Source organism: Mastigoproctus giganteus, chromosome 5 (assembly GCF_048544385.1).
Source record: "Mastigoproctus giganteus isolate SK-2022 chromosome 5, ASM4854438v1, whole genome shotgun sequence".
NCBI classification, from domain to species: domain Eukaryota; kingdom Metazoa; phylum Arthropoda; class Arachnida; order Uropygi; family Thelyphonidae; genus Mastigoproctus; species Mastigoproctus giganteus.
Genome location: NC_143579.1, coordinates 60,523,739 through 60,545,343, shown reverse-complemented (window position 1 = coordinate 60,545,343; position 21,605 = coordinate 60,523,739). Strand labels below are relative to the sequence as shown.

The following is a 21,605-nucleotide window of genomic DNA, read 5'->3' as shown; positions in this document are numbered from 1 at the left end:
CAACGTTCAGGTTTAACTCTAGTTCTGGCAACTGGGTGATTGGATTCTATCTTCAACTTCTCCACTGTTTACTTCAAAATGATCGAATATACTTAGGCGTTACATCGCATAAGTTCAGAAAATTCGCCGTAGTTAACAAATGTTTCAGGTGCCTGGCCTACAGGCACTCTGCACAAAATTGCTCTCATAAAACCGTGTCATGTAGTCACTGTGCCAATGGGGGTCACATCTTTGCAGAGTGCCCCAACAGAGAAGAATCACCAAAATGCATAAACTGTAAACGCAAGAACAAGGACTTCAATCACTCAGTCAGGGATGGGAAGTGCCCCGAGTTTTTAAAAGCGATGGAATTAGCAAATAAGCGTATCATTGATGGATAATACAACTACAAGTAGAAATAACTTTGGGTACTCTCAAAACACAGACACAATTAGAATTTTACAGAATTTTACAGTGCGCACAGCGCACTCGAGCCGCAGCTGACGAGATCAGAAACGTAGCCATAGAACATAATTATGACATTGTCTGTCTACAGGAACCATATTATTCATCCCAAGTAGGTGGACCAGCACATAAAATCATGGGCTACCCCAATTCCACTAGAATCATAGCAATTTGTGATCCTACACCCAAAACTGCAATTGTTGTGTTTAATAACGAACTTGTTATTACTGCGATTACAAGAGAATGCTCAGCGAATGCTACCTGTATCCTCGTATCCTCTAGTTCCATCTCTTTCTACCTAACTTCACTATACTGTTCTCCCCCCTTAGAAGATGTGCATATAGCATTGCACCTACTGGACAAGATCTGTGATAAATTTGCAAATAATAACTTTGTGGTGGCGGTGGACCTGAACGCCAAATCGACTTTCTGGAATAGTGGCTTCACTGATTATCGGGGAGCTCAATTTGAAGTTTTAATTATGGCTCACAGCCTTTGTATTAAAAATGTACGAAATAAACCATTTACTTTCTCCACTACCAACGGAGGATCAAACATTGATGTCGCACTTACTTCCATAAGTATGAAAGACAAAACTGGAAACTGGGACTTGAAACCCTCCTTGGTGAACAGCGATCACAGGGCTATCACGTTCAACATATCAAAGAACTCCCAAAACAATGACTTGACTGTCTATGACTTAAAGAGATACCGTATGGATAAAGTTAACTGGAAAAAATTCGAGGATTATCTGTGTACAGTATTTAATGGGAAGGATGCTGAAGCATTAAACCAACTGTCGGCTTCAGAATATGTAGACACTGTTCAACAACATCTATATACTGTATAGCTATGTCAAACTCAACTAAAAGGAAACATATAAGAAAGCCTTCAGTGCCATGGTGGAACGCTCAGCTTTCTGATTTGAGACTTCAAACGCAACAAGCCAGACGCTTATATCAGCGTAGTAGACATCTTTCTAACGAGGACGTTGAAAGGCTGAAAAACAGTTATAGAGAGAAAATAAAATTATTCCATCGAGGCATATCTGAAAGTAAGAGGACCTGCTGGCAAAACTTGGTCAAGGATGTTGGGAATACCAACCCCTGGGGGATCATATATAAAATAATGAGGAATAAACTGATAAGTGGAGATATCTATCAGACTGTAATTAGTAATAACCTAAAAACAACAGACTGGCACTCTACTGTTGAAACGATCGTTGATAATTTGTTTCCAAAGGATCTACCTCACTGTGATACTCCAGAACAGGCAGAGATCAGGAGGAAAAACCAGAATTACGTTGGATCTACCGATGTTTGCCTTTTTACTCTAGTGGAACTAGGAGCTGCTACTGCTAAACTCAATAAGAAAAAATGCACTGGCATTGACTTGCTAGAGAATTTGGTAATTGTGAAATTTTTTAAACTGTTTCCCAATATCCTACTGAATATGTACAATAAATGCTTCCTCGAGGGACTTTTTCCCAAACCCTGGAAACTAGCTCTACTGAAAATTTTATATAAACCTGGAAAAGTCAAAACAAACCCAAGGGCGTACAGACCAATATCCCTCCTGGCTAACTTAGGGAAACTTTTTGAGAGATTAATTTCTCCCAGAATTGCATCCATGTTATCGGACCAACAGTTGTGCTCAGACCATCAACGCGGATTCAAACAGGGTCACTGGACCGAAGACGCTATAATATCTCTTCTGAAATACATCCAGGATTCTCACAGCAAGTATGTCTTGGTGGTGTTCGAGGGCGCTTTCGACTCCCTCTGGTGGGAGAGCGCCCTCAGGTCGCTACGTTCAGCCATGTGTGATAATCATATCTACCAAATTATGAGATCATACTTTCAAGATAGACAGATCAAGGTTTGTGCCAAACACCTGACTTACAGCACGACTGCTTCCAGAAGGTGCCCGCAGGGTTCAGTCCTGGGGCCTCTCCTCTGGAATGCAGTCTTAGACCAATGGCTGACAAAGGAAAAAGGAGATTGCAAAAAAATTGCATATGCAGACGACTTGGCGGTTGGCGTTACTGGAATGTCGAGAACAATCTTGGAACAAAAGATCCAAACAATATTGGATGATTTATCCAGCTGGGCCAATCTAAATAAACTCAAAATTTCCCCTACAAAAACTAATTTCATGGTTTTTCGAAAGCAATTCAATTATGGCAGACCTCCCAGAGTTATCCTAAATGGCTTACAAATCCCCTACGTATCCAGCACCAAGTACTTGGGACTTACAATCGATGACAAACTAAACTTTCATACTCACGTATCCCAAATTTCTGAGGAAATTAAAAACTTCACGGCTGGAATTGCAAGGATTTCCAGAAAAGAATGGGGCCTTGAGCAAAAAGACATTGTCTTTATACTATAAGACTATCTTCCTACCGATTGCTGCGTACGCAGCAGGTGTTTGGTTTTGGAGGGTCTCAAAAACTAAGATTAGGACTAAATTTCTTTCATTACAGCGTTCGGTGTTGCTCACTCTTCTTCAAGCTCATAGGACGATGTCGAATAATGCTCTACACGTTCTAGCAGGAACCCTGCCTCTGGATCTTTATATCTCCTACAGGGGTATGATCTACAATCTCAAAAAAGGAATTTCTGTAAATATTTTTAACATTGTAACAGACCCTACGAACAGAATAAAAGAGGAAAAACGAAGACTCTGGAAGGAACTCACTGCTGTTTGGCAGCAAAGATGGGCTCAAAGTGAACGGTGAGGTTACACGAAGATACATTTCAAATGTTAAAAATTCGCATCATTACCCACAGTCTCAAAATGGTTTGTGCCTTGCATGACTACATCAAAGGGGCCTTGAGCCTGACCCTTTCTGTCACTGCGGTGCATCTGAGACATGGCAGCACGTTCTCTTTGAATGTAATGATTATTTGAATGAAAGACAGGTACTGCTGAGTAAAATAAATAATCTCTCAGAAAATAATGTACATTTGCTCATTGAAAATTCTGATGTCTTCACTACATTTCAACAGTTCTCTGCGGCAGTTTTCAAGAAAAGACTTGCGGCTAAAAACTCTACTGCGGAGTAGTAGAGTTTCTAGCCGCAAGTCTCTAATGAGACTTGTATTAGAGCCGAAACTCTAATGATCCAGATTAACTTACTTTTGGGAAGAACATGTCTGAATAGAGCCATCAACGCAACAGGAAATGACAGGTAGACCCCTTTCTCCTCTAAGTGATGCTGGCCGGCTCACCAAGAAGCTTTGTGTATAAACGGGCCTAAATTATTAGGAAGCTAACCTTGAAGAATTGTAAATAATTGCTTAACCGTACAGTTAAGAATACCCATACTTCTGCCGACCGGGCTAGCCGGGTGGGTAAAGTGCCTGCCTAGCAACCCAAAGGTCGCGGGTTCGATTCCCGCCTCGGGCTTGGATCAAAGTACTGGAAAAATTTTGGGAGGTGCATTATGGCCACAGAAGCCTATGCGCCAACAACTACCAAAAAAAAAAAAAAAAACATACTTCTGTGCACCCCTAACACGCTTCTCTCTTATGAAATCTTATTTTAAAAAAAATAATAATAAATAAATAAAATAAAATAAGATCTCCCCATACATAAGATGAATCTTGCAATAATCTGAAATGCCATCAAGCCTACTGAACACAAAAAACTCCAATTTCTGCTTTCTGACTGATAATTTATTGCTACACGTATAGGAAAACCTTCTGTAAGAACGCTCAGTGCTACTGCGAGTGCTTTAGTGCATGCTGGAAACTTCCTCTCCTGCCTAAAGCTCAGGAATACTATGTGAACTTTCTACAGAAAAGAACTTTCTACATGGAAATCGCCTTGAGGAACTTCTATTGCCCTATACTCTACAAGCTCAGATTCTACCGGGGAAGAAATTAAATCAGACTATATATATTTTTTTGGTTATTTGGTTTTTTTTTTAGGAGCATTAGCAACTAAGGCCATATTGCTCCGTGGATATGCGGTGGTCATTCCCTGACCTTTCCGCATCCTCCGTATTTGGTGGTGACGGGCTCGAACCCCGTTCTAATCAAGAAGCGTGTGCTACGCACTGCTGCTCCTTCCCACCTGGCTACGGAGGCACCATCAGACTATATATTTCCTGAACAGTTAGACTACTGGACAGTCTTTACAATTGTATAAAACAGAAATACTGTACATGTAACTATTGGTAAATAACAACTAATATTGCTGTATAAACGACTGTAAATAGTTTACAAATTTTATTGCTAGAACTGATCAGAGAGACCGGTAAACCTCACTGGAATGTAAATAGTGCAATCAATGTCAACAGTTTATTTCCTTGTTAATGCTAAAGTAACTGATATATAATGCTGTTGAAAACTGCAGGGTTCTATAAAAATGTTTGTCTTGGCTGTGTGACTTCAATGGGTTTTTGGAGCTCCAGCCTTGTTTGTTTTTTCTTTTCTTTTTTTTTTTTTTTTTTTTTTTTTGCGGGCTCCCAGGCCTGGGCAGCCTGTGAGCGGGATAGCTGGCACCCACTGGCATTGCACTACCTCCAGTGGGTATAGGTATAGGTATGTTGAGGGTCTGACGGCTCCGGGGATTTCTCCCATCTCCGCGTATGTTCTATGTATCGAACATATACAGGGTGACAGGGTACTGTCACCCTGTCTATGCCAGAGTTTTAAAAATAATGTATGGGTCATGTGGTATGTAGTTTGTTGTGCCCATTGTTCATCCGGCCTGTTGGCCGCCGTGCCCCCAGTGGAACCCGGCGTTACCATACCTAGCGACGGGGACGCCGGCCGGGTGTACCAAGAGACTAATTATACTCTGGCACGTCCTGCCACTTACTTTCCTGGGATTTCGGTGACTAGGACCTAAAATAAAGCTTAGAGTTATCGCTGTTGATTTAAGTAAAATTGCATTTAAAAAGCGCTGCGTGGGGTTTTACGCTGAAAGAACTATTTCTAGAGAGCCTAAAAGGTCGGGCAAAATTTGATGTGATTTAATTTGGACATGTGGGGCGGTCGCTGTACAAGAGAAAGTAATGGGAGGGAGGGTGTAGACGGGGGGATGAAATAGGAAGGAGAGGGAGGTCAGACAGGAAGGTGGCCCCCCCATTTTCAGTGGGGCATGCCCATGCCCCACGACAGTGAAAATATGGGGAGTGAGGTTGCGGGATTTCGTGCACTTTGGCATGTAAGAGGATAAAAAAACTCAGGCCCGGCTACTCGTGCCTGGGGACAGGCACCAGACAGCAGCTGCCCAGGTGTTGGCTGCTCCTTTGCAGAGGTCCTACATTCAATACGGATTCACTAGGTGAAGATGGGCTATGCCTAGGGGCCACCCTTGATAACAGGACACACACGTGTTTTGTACTGTGTTTCCTCAACTGTATTCTGAACAAAAAATATATATATGCTAGGATAATTATATATGAGAATGAAAATGTACATAAAATTGTATATAAATTATTGTATATGTTTCTCGAGATTGTACATGAACAGGAACTGTAAACGGACAGATACTGGAATACTACCTGATAGGATCCCACTTTACTGTACTGAATCAAACACACCCCCTTCAACATTCTGCGACACCCTCTGGGATGCCACCATTGACATCACCCTAGCAACTAGGAACCTGGCGAACCACGTGACTGACTGGAGGGTGGGGGAAGCATTGACCACCTCGGACTATCGAGTCATTACCTGTAAGATAAGAACGCTGACTAGGGCAACAACAGCCAAGCAAATACACAACAGATATGCTGTTGCCAAGGCAGACTGGCCACAATACAAAGAGCTACGACAGCGGTGAAGAACAAACCCCCGTCTCTTGACCCATGGAACAACTCGAATGAATTGCAGAAGGCAACTACTGAACTGATGACCAGCATTTGCAACTATACCATCAGAAAAAAACACCTCCAACAGGGTGCAGTCCCCTGGTGGATCCAGGACATTGCCATTCTCCGGGGGCAAATGAACAAAGCAAGGCCGACCGGGCTAGCCGAGTGGGTAAAGTACCTGCCCGGCAACCCAAAGGTCGCGGGTTCGATTCTCGCCTCGGGCTTGGATCAAAGTACTGCAAAAACCTTGGGAGGTGCAATATGGCCACAGAAGCCGATGCGCCAACAACTACCAAATCAAAAAAAAAAAAAAAAAAAAGAACAAAGCAAGGAAAGATTTCCAGAGGACTCGAATAACATGGCCACCAAGTGAGGTCGAAGCCCTGAGACAGACATATAGGCGCAAATTCGAAACAGATACACTGACGCCATAAAAATAAGTAAAAGACGCTCTTGGGAACTTTTGGTATCCACAGCAGGCAACATTGACCCCTGAGGCATCATCTGTAGGGTAACCACCAATAAGCTGCCCAGGGGAGAAGTGAACACCACCACCACCAGGACCCGGCAGGGTGACCTTATCACAACCTGGGAGCAGTCGATGAACAACATACTCGACACAATCTTTCAAAATCCAATCAAATCGGCCTCGCCGGCAAAGCAGCTAATATGCGAGAGCAATGACAATTATGTCAACCAGTCAACTGAGCCTCCCTTTACACTGGATGAACTCAGCGAGGCTGTTGTTGTTTATTGTTATTTGTTTTTTTAGGAGCATTAGCAACTAAGGCCATATTGCTCCGGGGATATGCGGTAGTCATTCCCTGACCTTTCCGCATCCTCCGTATTTGGTGGGCACGGGCTCGAACCCCGGTCTAATCAAGAAGCGTGTGCTACCACTGCTGCTCCTGCCCACCTGGCTACGGAGGCGCCACGTCAGCGAGGCCGCCAGACGCATAAGAAATAGGAAATACCCTGGCCTTTACTATGTTGAGCCTGAAATACTCAAGAAAACCATTGAATATGAGCCGCACCTTCTCCTTACACTATACAATTGATACCTGAAAACAGGACGTTTCCAACAGCATGGAAAACAGCTAATCTAAAATTAATTCTGAAATACCCTACTAAAAATCTGGAAAATCCGGAGACCTACCGACCCATCGCACTACTCCCAGTGGCAAGTAAACTGTTTGAAAAGCTACTTCATGCGAGAATTATAAAGCACTATGAAGCAGTAGGCCACACAGGTAACCAGTATGGCTTTAGACCAGGGTCCTCAACTGCCGACGCGCTTGGGAATCTACTCAGAATTGTGCAGGATTGCAGTCGAAAGTATTTACTGCTCAATTCTGTTGACTTTGCCGGGGCGTTTGACTCACTTTGGCGGCCTAGCGTCCTGGCGAGGTTGCGAGAGGCTGCGGTGCCGCTCAACCTGTACAAAATCATACAAAACTGTCTAATGCAAAGAAAACTGCCTAATGCAATGTACACTATCAAAGAATCACAAGAGAAGTACACGGAGGATGTCCGCAGGCGTCGGTATTGGGGCCGCTCCTGTGGAACAAGGTCCTCGACGAGTTGCTGAAGATGGACCTAGGAACAGTGGGGGCGCTTGCCTTTGCTGACGACCTCACATTGACAGTGGAGGCGGATTCCAGGGCCCAACTGGCAGCGTTGGCAAATCAAGCACCGCAGCAGTTACAACAATGCGCATCAAAGAACCAGCTAAGAATATCACCTTACAAAAACCTCATCACCCCTCCTCAAAGGGACCTTAAATCTGCGACGACCCCCGGAAATAAAAATCAGTAATGTAACTATCAAGTTTGTTAATCAGCTGGAATACTTGGGCGTTATCTTGGATAACAACCTAACGTTCCAGCCACACTTGAAATACATAAGGGAAAAAAATCAGAGGATACTCCGGGCTGGTAGCTAGAATCACAAGGAAAGATTGGGGGACTACCACTCACCACGGCTATACGACTGACCCGACGGGAAACGTGAAAAACGAGAAAGCAGGACTACAGAACTACCTTTTAAACCTTTGGCAGTCGAGATGGAGACCACCAAGGGCGAAATAACCAAGAAATTTATACCGGATCTCCGAAAAATATATCCAAACCAACCGGCCTGGTACTTCCCGGGGTACCATTTGACATTTCTGATAACAGGACACGGACCCTACAACGAAAAGCTGCACGGATTCGGACTCACTGACGAACCCAACTGTACATGTGGTGAAACGGATCCTGGAATCTCATAGTCTACGAATGCCCACAATACGAGGATCTCAGAAGGGGTACTTATAGCTAAAATAAGATACCTACCAAAAGGACTGGAGTCCCATTTTATAGACACGGAGGACGAATATAGAGCAATATCCCAATTTGCACTGGATCTCTTCGTCAGGAGGACTTTGATCACCATCTCCAACGACTGATATGCACTACCATTGAGACAGAAACCGGATTCCATCCTGAGCACCAGACAGGACAACGCAAGGACTTAAATCAAAGATAAGGAATACAAGGACGGGACTTGCCCTATGTGTGACAAACCTGAAATTAGAAACGCAGCAACAGCCATATGGCGAACCGAAGAGGGCACTCTAGCCCGCTTCATCGTTTAGTCCAAACTCCCTGGGGGGAGGGACGATCTTTCGTCCCTTCCCCTCCTCCAATCTCTCTTCCTTCCTGGTGGGGCATGGGCATCCTCCACTGAAAGCTGGGGCCACCTACCCTATTGGCCTCATACTTCTGTCTTTATTCCCCCCAGTCTTCTGCCTCTCTCCACCCTCTCTATCTACACGCCATCGAAAGCCCCACACCAAAAATTACACATGACTAAATTATCTTACGCCTATAACTCCGCCTAGCAACTCAAGCGACACTACCCCTACGCCAATGTAAAGTAAAGATATACATGGTGATTCTAAATTATTGTCGGGGTTTCCGTGGCTTATTAATTTTCAAACCGGAAACAACAAAATAAAACGCTTAGGGAATATGAAAGTGCAACTCAAAAAGTTTTATTACCTTTAGAATCAATACTGCAGAATGCTAAACAACTTCAACATGCGCGCCTTTCGTGGCACGTAAGATGTCCAAGCGATATTCAATTTCCCTCCAAGTGTTCTCCAGCATTTGCGGTGTAACTGTTTCGATCGCAGCAACAATTCTGAGCTTCAATTCATAGAGGAGGTCACAGGGGTCTTGTACACAGTGTCTTTCATGTATCCCCACAAGAAGAAATCAAGCGGCGTAAAATCAGGTGAGCGCAGAGGCCACGGAATCGGTTCACCACGCCCAACCCAGCACCCAAGAAAATGCATGTCACGAAATTCTCGGACAATAAGAGCCCAATGTGGCGGTGCACCATCTTGCTGGAACACCACATTTGGTTGATGATTTTCCAACTGGTGTAACATATCCAGATAGGTCACCGCTGTCACTGTTTTTTCCGCAAAGAAAAAGGGCCCCAAAACTTCCGAACATGACAAAGCACACCAGACATTGACCTTTGGACTATCTTTTTCGAATTCTCGAATGACGTGAGGGTTTTCTGATTCCCATATTCTGCAGCTATGACGATTTACCCTCCCCGATACGTAAAACGTCGCTTCATCACTAAATCTCCATCAACGAAGGTAATTTTCATCAGCTTCGACGTTTGACAAAATGTCTTGGGCAAATTGAAAACGGTGGAGTTTATCGTTCGGCTTTAAAGCCTGCACAATCTGCAGTTTGTAGGCATGGAGGTGAAGGCGGTTATGAACAACCCTCCAAACAGTCATTTGTGGCATACCTAACTGCAAAGAAGCTCGTCTAGTTGATTTTTGTGGGCTTCGAGAAAACGCTTCGTGGATTCGATCAACATCTTCCTGCGAAGTGCTCGATCTTTTTGGCGCAGAACACTCAGTCTTGAAATTGCTTTAACCAACATTGGACAGCATTATCTGAAGGTGGATCTTTTTCATACTGAGTTCTGTAACGACGTTTTATGTTGTGATAACGGACTTTGTTTAGAAAAACCAAAGTACGCGCATTGCCTTCTCTTGAACAGTCGCCATTTTGAAGTAATGTCAATATCTCCCAGACATCAATGCGGCGAGTACACCGTTGCCAAATAAAACTTTTTGAATTACACTTTCATATTCTGTAAGCAGTTTTATTTTGTTGTTTCCGGTTTGAAAATTATAGGCCACGGAAACTCCGACAATAATTTAGAATCACCCTGTATATATATTCTTATATGTATATACAATTTTAAGCGGCAGAACCTGCCAGAGTGAATCTAAGAGTACTGGGTTCCTGGTCTGCTTCCACGGGGCGTAATTGGGGCAACGTCTTGGACCTCAGCAGGGGCCCAGCAGCTAAATAACCAGATGAACAACGGTACATGACGCTACACATGAATAATTCCCACACACTTTTAAATCTCTGGCATTTCCCAGCGAACTGGTTCACCCACAATGTAAACAACGCGGAGCTGGGGGAAACCCCTTGTGCCGTATGGCAACAACACACTTTACACTTATTAAATGTGGTCTCCACATGCAGTTGTTCTCATGCTATGTTTACAACGCCTCTTCACCCTTCTCTAGGACTCCTCGTCCATTAATGTCTTTCAATACTCCTGCTTGTCTGTAGAACATCTCTCTTTTCTGTTCCTTCTTGGTCTCTCCTCTCAACCCAACTCTTTATCTTCCTCTCATTTCCTTGGGCCCTGCCGGAAGGTCCCTTTCTGGTGATCTTACCTCCCAGTAACTTAGTAACCAGTAAAACAACACAGTACTGTACTTACATCGCTGGTTTGCAAAGTTGGGTAGCATCACATATATGCATGTATGTATTTATGGTCGCCGGTAGCCCCTAGACATATGTCCAAATCCACCTGTTGTCAATGTTCTTTATTGTTTCTTTCTACACAGAGAGCAGCCAACACTCTGGTAACCACTACTCGATCCCAGGCACGGGGCACGAATTAATCTGTCTGTGCTAGCTGCACAAAAATCCCGCACCCTCCGGTAGAGTGCTAGACCAGAGGGGGGTGGGTAACATCACAGAGTACTTAACGCGGATGTAGGAAACCACAGGAACCGCCTTTCTGTTTATACTCCGGGACAACCACGCGGTCAGATGATTTGTCCGCCATGCGCATGTATTTATGGAAACTATCATTCCAGGATAACATCAAGGCATCTTTCATTAAGGACAGCGCTCCATGTCACAGGTTGCAATGAGGTCAGACTAGTTCGGCTAGCATTCCAGCGAGTTCGCTGTCCTCTCATGGCCGCCAAACTCGCTTGATATCAGTCGAATTGAACATATGAGACGTCGTGGAATGAACCATTAGGCGCCTCTATCTACGCATCATTAAATACTGAATACCATACCCTGAGAGGGCCTCTTTATTTGTATTTTAACCCTTTTCAGTCAAGAGGGGAGGGGCCGGGTGCCTGTGTTGCACCTACCAACTGCAACCTCTAAGGACCGGCTCAGCCGATACGCGACATTGTCTCTAACGGATCGATCGATTTCTTTGACAATTTGGATGCGTCTAATAAGCTGGCCTATCACTGTAAGCATGTTGTATCAGCATGTGTAGCTTGCATACATTCCAGGCAGTTTACGTGAGCTTAGAAGGAAAACCGCGAATTTCCAGATTAAAAAACAGCTTCTTCGCTTTTGATCAGTTAAAAGAAAAAAAGCATTTATAGAAATTACTCCAATCTGCCAGAATAATCATATTTCAACCTTTCTAAACGGGTGATAGAACGGGCTAACTATTGCATTAACATGGAGACATTCTAGAATTACGAAATATCGTCAATCATTTCTTCACCAACCCATAATACAATTCTTTGGCGTTATACAGGGAATTAATAAAATATAAATTTTGAAATTTTGAAAACATTTTAAATAAGATTCACTCCAAATACTGTATATGTTGTATAATATACATAACTGTACATACTACACAGATGAGATAAGATCAGATTCACTTATCTATAAAACTAAATTTAAGAAATAAGTAAGTATTAATTTTCTTTTACTTACTGTTGGGTTACTTTGCGGATATAAAGATAAGGACTGCGAAACCAAAGTTTCCAGCTTGTTCTGAGATAATGCCAACGCTCTTAGTTTTGGAAGATTACTGAATGCATTTGGTCCGATCGAAGAGATTTGGTTTTGTGATAGTATAATGTTCACTATGTTTGGGTTACCGGTGAAGGCCCCAGTTGGTATTGTAGTCAATTTATTCCGTCCCAAGTTAATCGTTTCCAGATTCCTTAAAGATCCAAGGTCAGTGAAAGGATAAGAAGTCAGCTGGTTACCGAATAAACTCAGAGTTTTACAAGTCGTTTCTGAACCTTTGAAAGCTCCAGATTCCACAGTGTTGAGGGAATTAACTTCTATAAAAATAGATTCCACTTGGACGTTGGCAAAACATCCAGCCGGAATTTTTTTAATGTTTGTGCCTTGAACCCATAAACCCCTGATAGAGCCGTAAGGAAACTGTGCTTTGAACGCTTGGCATAGCTGGACTTCCGATGTTGCTTTCATACAGTTGACTCCTTCTCCGTCACACATACAAGGAGAAATCGCAGTAGAAGGTGGACATGAATCGTGTGCTTCGCCCAGCATTACCAGATGAAGAAGGAAACTCAGGATTATCGATGGAACTGAAAAACGAAAGAATTAGACTAAGTAAAGTAGTTCAGAATAGTTCTGGATAGATAATTAAACTATCAATTATGTATTATCAAAACCGTTCTTGAATATATGTTCATAATCTTGGCTTCGAGTTTTGCACCTGCAAAGATAAATCATATATCATTCCAAAAATCTTAACCAAGAATGAGTAATTGATATTTTAATAAATTAATGAAACATAAATTTTATCTAACTATTAGCAGTTCTAATATAAATGAGAGATAATAAAAAAGCATATCGCCTGGAAGGGTATTTATTGTTTAAATAGACTAACCACTAAACTGTAAATTGGAATCTTATTGTTTTTTTAACTGTATAACCAACCTGCACGACATTCCAAAAACAGTACAGTACTTTGATGCAGTTGACTTTTCAAAAAAAATTATTGCCAAATTAAATCATCATTCGCTATAAGAGCTAATATTCCTACCTAAGGAATACAACAACAACAAAAAACCTGTCATATTAAGGAACTAACATTCCGATGTGTATTTTATACGTAAATTGTGTGTGTTCTCCGGTCGATTTACCTGTTTTTCTGGATGAAAAACCCGAGTTTATGGAGAAAAACCTTGTTATCCAAGCTTCAGATCGACAAAATCTGCCACGGAATGAAAAACGTTCATAAGAGTTCCTCACATCGGGAGATCGCTTTAGCGTGCATACTGTCGGGGCAGCCCGAGAGGGATCTTATCTGCTCATGTGTGGTGTATCCATGAGTTGCAGTATTCTCTGGCGGTTTGCTTGTTTCTCTGGACGAGGGGGGGGGGGTTGAGTTTCGGAGGAGGGCCTTCCGCGCTTGGGACCAGTTCACTCAGCCATGGAGTGGAAACCCATGGAGGTTTCTCGCGTCATTGGCGGGTTCGGGTGTGGGTGTTTTCTGCCGGTGTGTGGGGAAGGGCGGTGGTTGTGGTCGCTGTGCTGACCGCGCAGACTGTTACACTATCGAACAAACACACCACTATATTGATTGGCCTTTATTTACACAATAAGAAAAACATAATGCACGATGGTGTTGCCATAATAAAAAAAAGTACTACTGAGCAGTTAGCAAATCTCAGACGAAGGGAGTAGGGTTTCCTTTGAGTTAGTCCGTTTTTCTTTTCAGCCCGCACCAAATGCAAATCGACCCGTGAACACGCACTTCTGTACAGACATACAGATATGGATCACGATCGGAGGCCGTTACAATAATAATAATAATTGTTATTATTGGACTGCTGATACAAATATGGCGATATGCCAGGTTAGATCCATTATATTATTTCTTGATAAAATATTGAATTAAATATTTATATACATGATACAATATTTGTGTAAAGTGTACAGGATCGTTGCCCTCCAGTACCATATGAAAAAGGCCTGGGTTCGATTCCCTAGCGTTTTTATTTATATAGTAGCTGAGTTAGTAGGTCTGACGAAAGGGTTTGCATTTTCTCTCACCCTAAAGTTATGGTTTTTTACCACATGAGAACTTGAACATACGTCATCTGCTTCGACCTGGATTACCAGATGAAAAAGGAAAGCGAGCGGTATCGATGGAACTGAAAACAAAATTATGAAAAAGTGGCAAATGTAAAATAGGCAAACTGACTACACAGAATGTGCAGTTTGCAGATGATATATCCTACTGACTCATCATAGTCTAGGTTGCTTCGATAAATTCTAAATCAATTCACCTCAACCCAACCTATATAATATAAATGAAGGAAGATTCTAATATAAAATACACCGTGGTGTAAAACTTAAGGACCAGTCAGGTTTTCACCTATAACTTCTCATAGGAGTGGCCTGGATATGGGAAAACCATACCAAAGGAACCTCGTGAGGTACAGAAATGATAAAGGAAACAACACCGACACAACAACGGAAACAAAACGGTACAGAGGGACTTTATTCAAAAATGGCAACATAGCACTGGCTGCCATGATACAGATGCATCACTGCCAAAAATGGAACAAAGAGAAGAGGTGGTCCTCAGTAGGAGATATGGGCACCCCCTAATGTCGATGCAGGCTTTGCACCGCCTGTCCATACTTAGAACAATGTTGTTGATAAGTTCTTGCGGTAACATCGTCCATTCCGCTGTCAGCGCCATCCTCAGCTGGTGAACATTTTCTAGTGGGTGTGGATGTGCCGCTAGGCGCCTGCCAAGAGCGTTCCATATGTGTTTGATGAGACTTAGATCGATAGAACGGGCAGGCCAATCCATACGAACAATGTCCTCACTTTCCAAAAGCATATCACAGCTGCAGTGCGATGGGGTGTGGCGTTATCCTCCATAAACACGAACTCGGGGCCAATGGCACCTCGGAACAGATGCACATTGGGAAAAATTACCTTAGTACAGTAGCGTGCACCGGTTACAGTACCGCCTTCCAGTATCTGGAGTTGTGTATGTCCATCCAAGATAACGCCTCCCCAGACGAGAACACCTCGACCGCCATATCGATCCCTTTCAGTGATGTTTCCGGGGTGATACCGTGTGCCAACTTCTCGCCAGATCAGCTGACGTCCAGTATCGCTGCTGAGACTGAATCTATTCTCATGAGTAAAGAGTACCTTACCCCGTTGCGCTCCTGCCCAGTCCTTGTGTTCGATGCACCACTGTAAACAGTGTCTCCGATGGGCAAATGTTAAAGGGACACAGCGTACTGGCCGTCGGGCAAACAGTCCACATTTGTGGAGTCGCCTGGCCACAGTAAACCGCGATATCCTGCGTCTTGTGCTCCTGTGCAGCTGGTTGGCGATGGATCCCGCTGTCTGGTCTCGGTCCCTCTTGGCCTGTAGAAGTATATAGCGGTCATCATTGGGCATTGTTTTTCTTGGACGACCATCACTGGTCCTTCGAACCTGTCGTTCTGAAGGCCGACCACGCACTTGAGACGATGCTATGGGCGATACTGAACTCTGCAGCCGCAATCGTTGCACTTCGACCTTCCCAATTATTCGACCCCGGGTAAAGTTAACCAGATGTTGTCTGCTGGTCATTTCGTTGTCTGTAGTACTGTATGAAACCAATCGAACGTCTGTAACAATCGTGCTCACCATTCGATAATTTTCACATAACTGCTGAACTGCTGCTTTTATCTGTTTATGTGAGTCCTCTTATCGCGATTCAAATTTTTGTATGTGCACCAGCTTTCTACTGAACAGCCACAGTTATGCAAATCGCCACAAGCTGTTTCGTTTGATTTTGTGGTTGTAACCTTTAGAAATAGTGTTGGTCCTTAAATTTTGTACACCAGCATTTATTTTACACCAGTAATATTCCTTTATTTTTGTAAATAACTAGAATTAAAAACAGCATAATCGAAAATAATGGTTCCAAAAGTTTTTAGCAATTATATATCATTGATTATTTTAATACAGCACAAACTATATAATCTATGAAATATGAAATATATTAGTAAATTTAAGAAAATTGAAGACTGTGTAGTCAATCTATGCATTTCGTGGACAATGGAATTCCACCTACCACGAGTAAATACACTATGGTTTTAATATTCAAGACAGAAAAAAACTTCTTTTTCAGGAGTCACCTTTAAATGCTCTACGGTTAAACTTATAACAACCAGTTTGAAGACTACTAATCTCTCGAAATATCGATTTATGAATCTGTTTTTTTTTTTTTGGGGGGGGGGGGGAATCTTTCGGGCATCGGCTACTTTTCATATGGTCTTTTTATCGTGTATTGTGCTTTTACCAGTCTCTATGTTCACAGTCAAGCCTGAATATTGTACTGGCTGAAAAATCCAGATTAACTGAGGGGAAAAATCCTGCTCCCTCCCTGACATCAACTGATTCTATTGGCAGAGGGGTTTGAATTCCGATCTCTCCAAAGGAGTAGCGAAACCACTGTACTGTCATATTTGTATGAGGGTCTTCTATAAATATTTGTAAATATGCGAGGGTTATTATTATTATTATTTTAGGGTTGCCCGTAATTAAATACATTAACCCGTATTTGTGTCTGTAAATTGCGTATGTTCTATGGTCGATTTGCCTGTTTTGCTCGACGAAAAAACCCCAGTTTCTGGGGAGAAAAACCTTGCTATCTACGCCTGAGACCGACTAACTCAGCCAAGGAGTGAAAAAAGCCCACTAAAATTCCTCGCGTCATCGACGGGATTCGAACCCGGGCATTTTCCACCCGGTGTGGGGAGGACGGTGACGATACCACTGTGCTACCACGCAGACAATATGCGAGGGTTATTGTAACTCCAGGGCACTTACCCGCCCACCGATGAGAGGCCAAAAAACATCGAAACGGTGCCATTTTGGTGGTGGTGGTGGTGGTGGTATCCGCCGAGAATAAGTAACATTAGTCTTCTCCGCTGGCGAAGCGTTGCTTATTCGAGATAGTGCAATATCAGGCAATTCGTGAAGGCATTCACATTGTGAGATATAACAAAAACAATACCAATTCACCTACTTCGATGATTTACTACGAACTAACATGATGCTATGCACTAACTTGTTCAATTAGTGAATTTTCCGCAGTCTGAGGCTTTTAGCCTTAAATTCTTTTTAACCTGATTAGTCAGTTTAAGCTATACACATTGATGTCATATGCTACACTATACTACCTTTGACACAGATCTTAAATTTATTTATTTATGATTAATGATCCATGGTGTCTTGTTTATTTACTTTTGGACAATATTTTTTTATTGTTTCGCTAAGTACTTCATGGAAAAACCCAGCGTAATAAAATGTAATAAAGATTAATAATACAAAATTATTAATTTATATCGAAACTACATTTTCCAATTAATGATCATTCATTTTATATATATATAGCATCACAAACAGTCAAAGAGTTGAATATGTTAAATGGGAGTGGGATTCAAAAAAGATCTGTATTCACCCAGAAGTTGTTATGATAAAAAGATATTTTTCCTTTTTTTTTTCTTGATACCTTGAAATCTCTACAGCAACCACACAAATTTTGGCTTCGATCTGACAGTCTTTTTTTTTTTCTTTATAACGCTGAATGAAGTGAAGTCTCACAATGGATAAAGTGGAATACAGATCAGTGATTCGATTCCTCTTTCTGCAAAGGAAACACCCAAAACAATCACGAAGAAATGGTCGCTGTTTATGGAAAACCGCTCAAGTTACAGTGTTATTGCACATTGGTATAAACAATTCAAATGTGGAAGAACCTCAGTGCATGATGAAGAAATCCCAGGACTACCAGCAACTGCTGTAACAAAAGACAGTGTTGTAAAAATTTGAGGCATTAATCTTGGAAGATTGCCGTATTATCGTCAAAGAACTAGCTGCAGAGCTCCAAACTAGTGTGGAGAACATCATCCATCAACAATTGCATATGAGTAAATTGTCTGCTAGATGGGTTCCCAGACTTCTAGCCCCTTACCAGAAGAATGAAAGGATAAGATGTGCACATGGAATGTTGTCGATGTGCCAGGAAAAGTTGAAATATTGCCGCTTGTTCACTTGACCTTGCACTCTCGGATTTCTTCCTCTTTTCTGCCCTGAAGTCCTTCCTTCGTGGAAAACACTTTTCTGCTGATGATGAGGTGATTTCTGCTGCTGAGTACTGGTTTGAAGAACAGTCATAGGACTTCTACAAAACTGGCTTGCGGAAATGTTTGAGAGGTGACAAAAATTTGTTATATTGTCTGGTGACCATGTTGAAAAAGTGTAATGCATGGTGTTTGTTTCAACCTTCTATCACAACTACTTCTGGATGAATACAAATCTTTTTTGAACACCCCCACTCAAATTATCTCAATTAGGAAAGACACCAGTGCAATCGTTTTCATAATATAAAAGTAATAATGTTTTCATTCCACTAATGAAGGCACAATATAGTTATGTAGTCGCTATTATGAGATAAGTTAAAAATGCAATAAAAATAAGACGATATTTAATAGCAGATTACCAACCCTTGCTGAATACTAACATAATAATGCTAAAATGAATTAAGAAGCAGATATTTATTTATTATTTTGATATTATTAATAAAGTTATATGCGTAGCTTCACAATATTATGAACTAGTTGCAGAAAAAAAATAATAAATAGATAGATAAAATTTATAAATACTAATTGTATATAACCAGATTCCTTAATGGGGTTCGGAAGAAGGATATAAACATAAATAAATTTATAGGCTTTCACTGTATATTATAAGGTATGAGCTGGATTAATTCGTCTATTTATAATTATACACCTCTATGTGATTTTTCTCAAAATTTCATCCCGTTCGTATTTAAATCGTATTATTTACTTACTCATACTGAAGGAGAAAGGTAACCCCAATACGCTGTACTTGAAGACCTGAAGTTATGCGTAGAAGAAACACATAAAAAGCTTAATCTTGCCGTTTTAAACCTCACATAATATTTCTCTTTCTGCGACGTGGAAACCCAGCCTGGAAAATTCGTAAGAGATCTGACATCTGGCAGGCGTCCTGAAAGCTAAACTGATTACTCTTGTCTACAGTCCCTGATAATTTAAACGTGCTATTAATGCTAACAGTATATTAAGTTAAGAGTCATCATTGATTTCAAAACATCCACTTTTGTGTGTGTGTCAGTGGCAGACCACCATAGGAGCTAAAGGGGCTGATACTCACCCATATGATGACAATAATACGATTTTTTCCTCCTACGTGTATTATTTTAATATCAGCAAGTGAGTAGACCTGCAGAAATCGAGAGTATTTTCTTGGTAGTACATGGCTCAGGGACTAAGCTCCAATGCAACTAAGGTTATGAGGCATCAGTTATTATATCTGTAAATTGAGTGTATTCTGGGGTCGATTTGCCTGTTTCACTAGACGAAAACCCGAGTTTCCGAGAGATAAAACCATGTCACCCTCACCTGAGACCAACTAACTCAGTAATGTCGTGAAAAAAGCCCATACGGTGTACGACCGCGAGGGTACTGTCATAAGGCAAAGCTTAATTGGTAATACAATAATACCATAACAGATTTTGTAAGCGAGACAAAAGTGGCCATGAAACGGTCCTATATAACATTACTGTAAATGAGAATCATAAAACTAATATCATGAATTCTAAAAATAGGTGGTAAAATTTCAATTCTCTCATAATTTTTAAAAGTATAAATAAAATGCTCTTTCATTTAAAAGAAATGTCAGATTCTTTATTGTAGATCTTTTTTTTCTTTGGTAACATTCTGTATCTGTATTTGGTATCTGAAGTTGAAAGGAATATATTTTGAACTTTAAACTTTTCGAACGATTTTGTTTTTTTTACCATATTTTGATGCAAATAATGCATTGAACCACAAGGGATGAAAAAATTACGCTAGCATTTAAATTGAAAGATTAATCTAAACTTGTCCTGGAGAGAGCTATTGATATTTTGTCCAGCAAAACAGGCAAACTGACTAGAGAGGACACGCAATTTAGGAACATAATGCACGTGGGTAGATGCATTATTCTCCGGTAGCTCTAATAAGGTTTTTTTTTTTTTTTTTAATGTCACATATGAGTTGGGAAAATTTATGTAGAACTTTGGAGTGGGCCTTGCTAAAAATAAAGTTTAAGGAGAGAATATTGGGGAATGAGTCTGCTTTCTCATGCAGACTCATTCTACGATCAATGGACGGGGCCATTTATCGTAGTATCCATGTGTTGCATTGATATTTTGAATTATTTCCTGTTACCTACAATGCGTGGCAATCGTGTGGAAAAAGATCCTTCGTGTTCTATTATGATAACACTAATATAATTAGGAAATTACGTTACGTGGGTGATTTTCCATGAAATTTTTCTCTCTAAATAACCACTCTTATACCATGTGGGTTTTTCAAACTTGCCCTAAATAATGAATTTCCTCTCCATATTATAAAGAAAACAATAGAGAATAGCATTAACGCCTTTAACTAATCTGAAAAAAACCGACAAAAAGACCAACCATCTGCAAAAAATAGCTAAAGAAGCAAGAAAATATGGAGTCAGTACATTTTTAAAATGATCATCTTCCGCAAAACATCCGATCAACAATCCCTACAATACTAGAGGACCGGTTTATAAAATGCATTGTAACTGCTAACTACATAGGGGCATCTATAAGATTCCCTCCATGTAGCTACCTCCACAGAATATAAAGAACATAAAAAAGGCGCCCAGTATAAGAGATTAAACAAATCTGACACCACCTTCCATGCAGTCCAGTGCTGAGATGTTACAGAATCGGCTTGGTTGTCAGAGAATCCTAACACGATTCACTTAGAATATCTTTAGGATGAAATGATGAACACCTGAAACAGGAAAACCAACATGCCCCGCTCCAACTGTACAGATGATGATATCTTTGAAAGTAAGGTGTAGTAAAATAATACCAATTGTAAATTGGAAATATTCTTTATCTTAAACTGGTAAAAATATTTCCCTAAAAACAACTTTCCTTCAAGAAGTCATGATTTTTATGGTTGTAGTAGGGTTTTAGGAGCATCAGCAACTAAGGCCTTATTGCTCCTTGTATACTGTCTAAATTGCGTGCCTTCTGTGGTCGATTTTCTGTTTGCTGGAAGAAAAAACTATGCTACCCTCGCCTGAAACCGACCAACTTAACCACGTTGCGAAAAAGACCCATAAAAATTGCTCAC

General features: G+C 41.3%; 1 protein-coding gene across 1 annotated transcript; it reads right to left on the bottom strand.

The window, feature by feature from the left end:
• Positions 1–1,398: 1,398 nt before the first annotated feature.
• On the bottom strand, positions 1,399–19,341 carry LOC150085438 (oplophorus-luciferin 2-monooxygenase non-catalytic subunit-like). Its single transcript, XM_090374565.1, has 3 exons — positions 19,259–19,341; positions 12,340–12,965; positions 1,399–1,443 (listed from the first exon to the last, which is right to left on the bottom strand). The coding sequence occupies exons 1-3, from the start codon at positions 19,260–19,262 to the stop codon at positions 1,399–1,401; spliced, it is 675 nt and encodes a 224-aa protein (XP_090230691.1). The 5' UTR covers positions 19,263–19,341.
• Between the last annotated feature and the right edge of the window lie 2,264 nt (positions 19,342–21,605).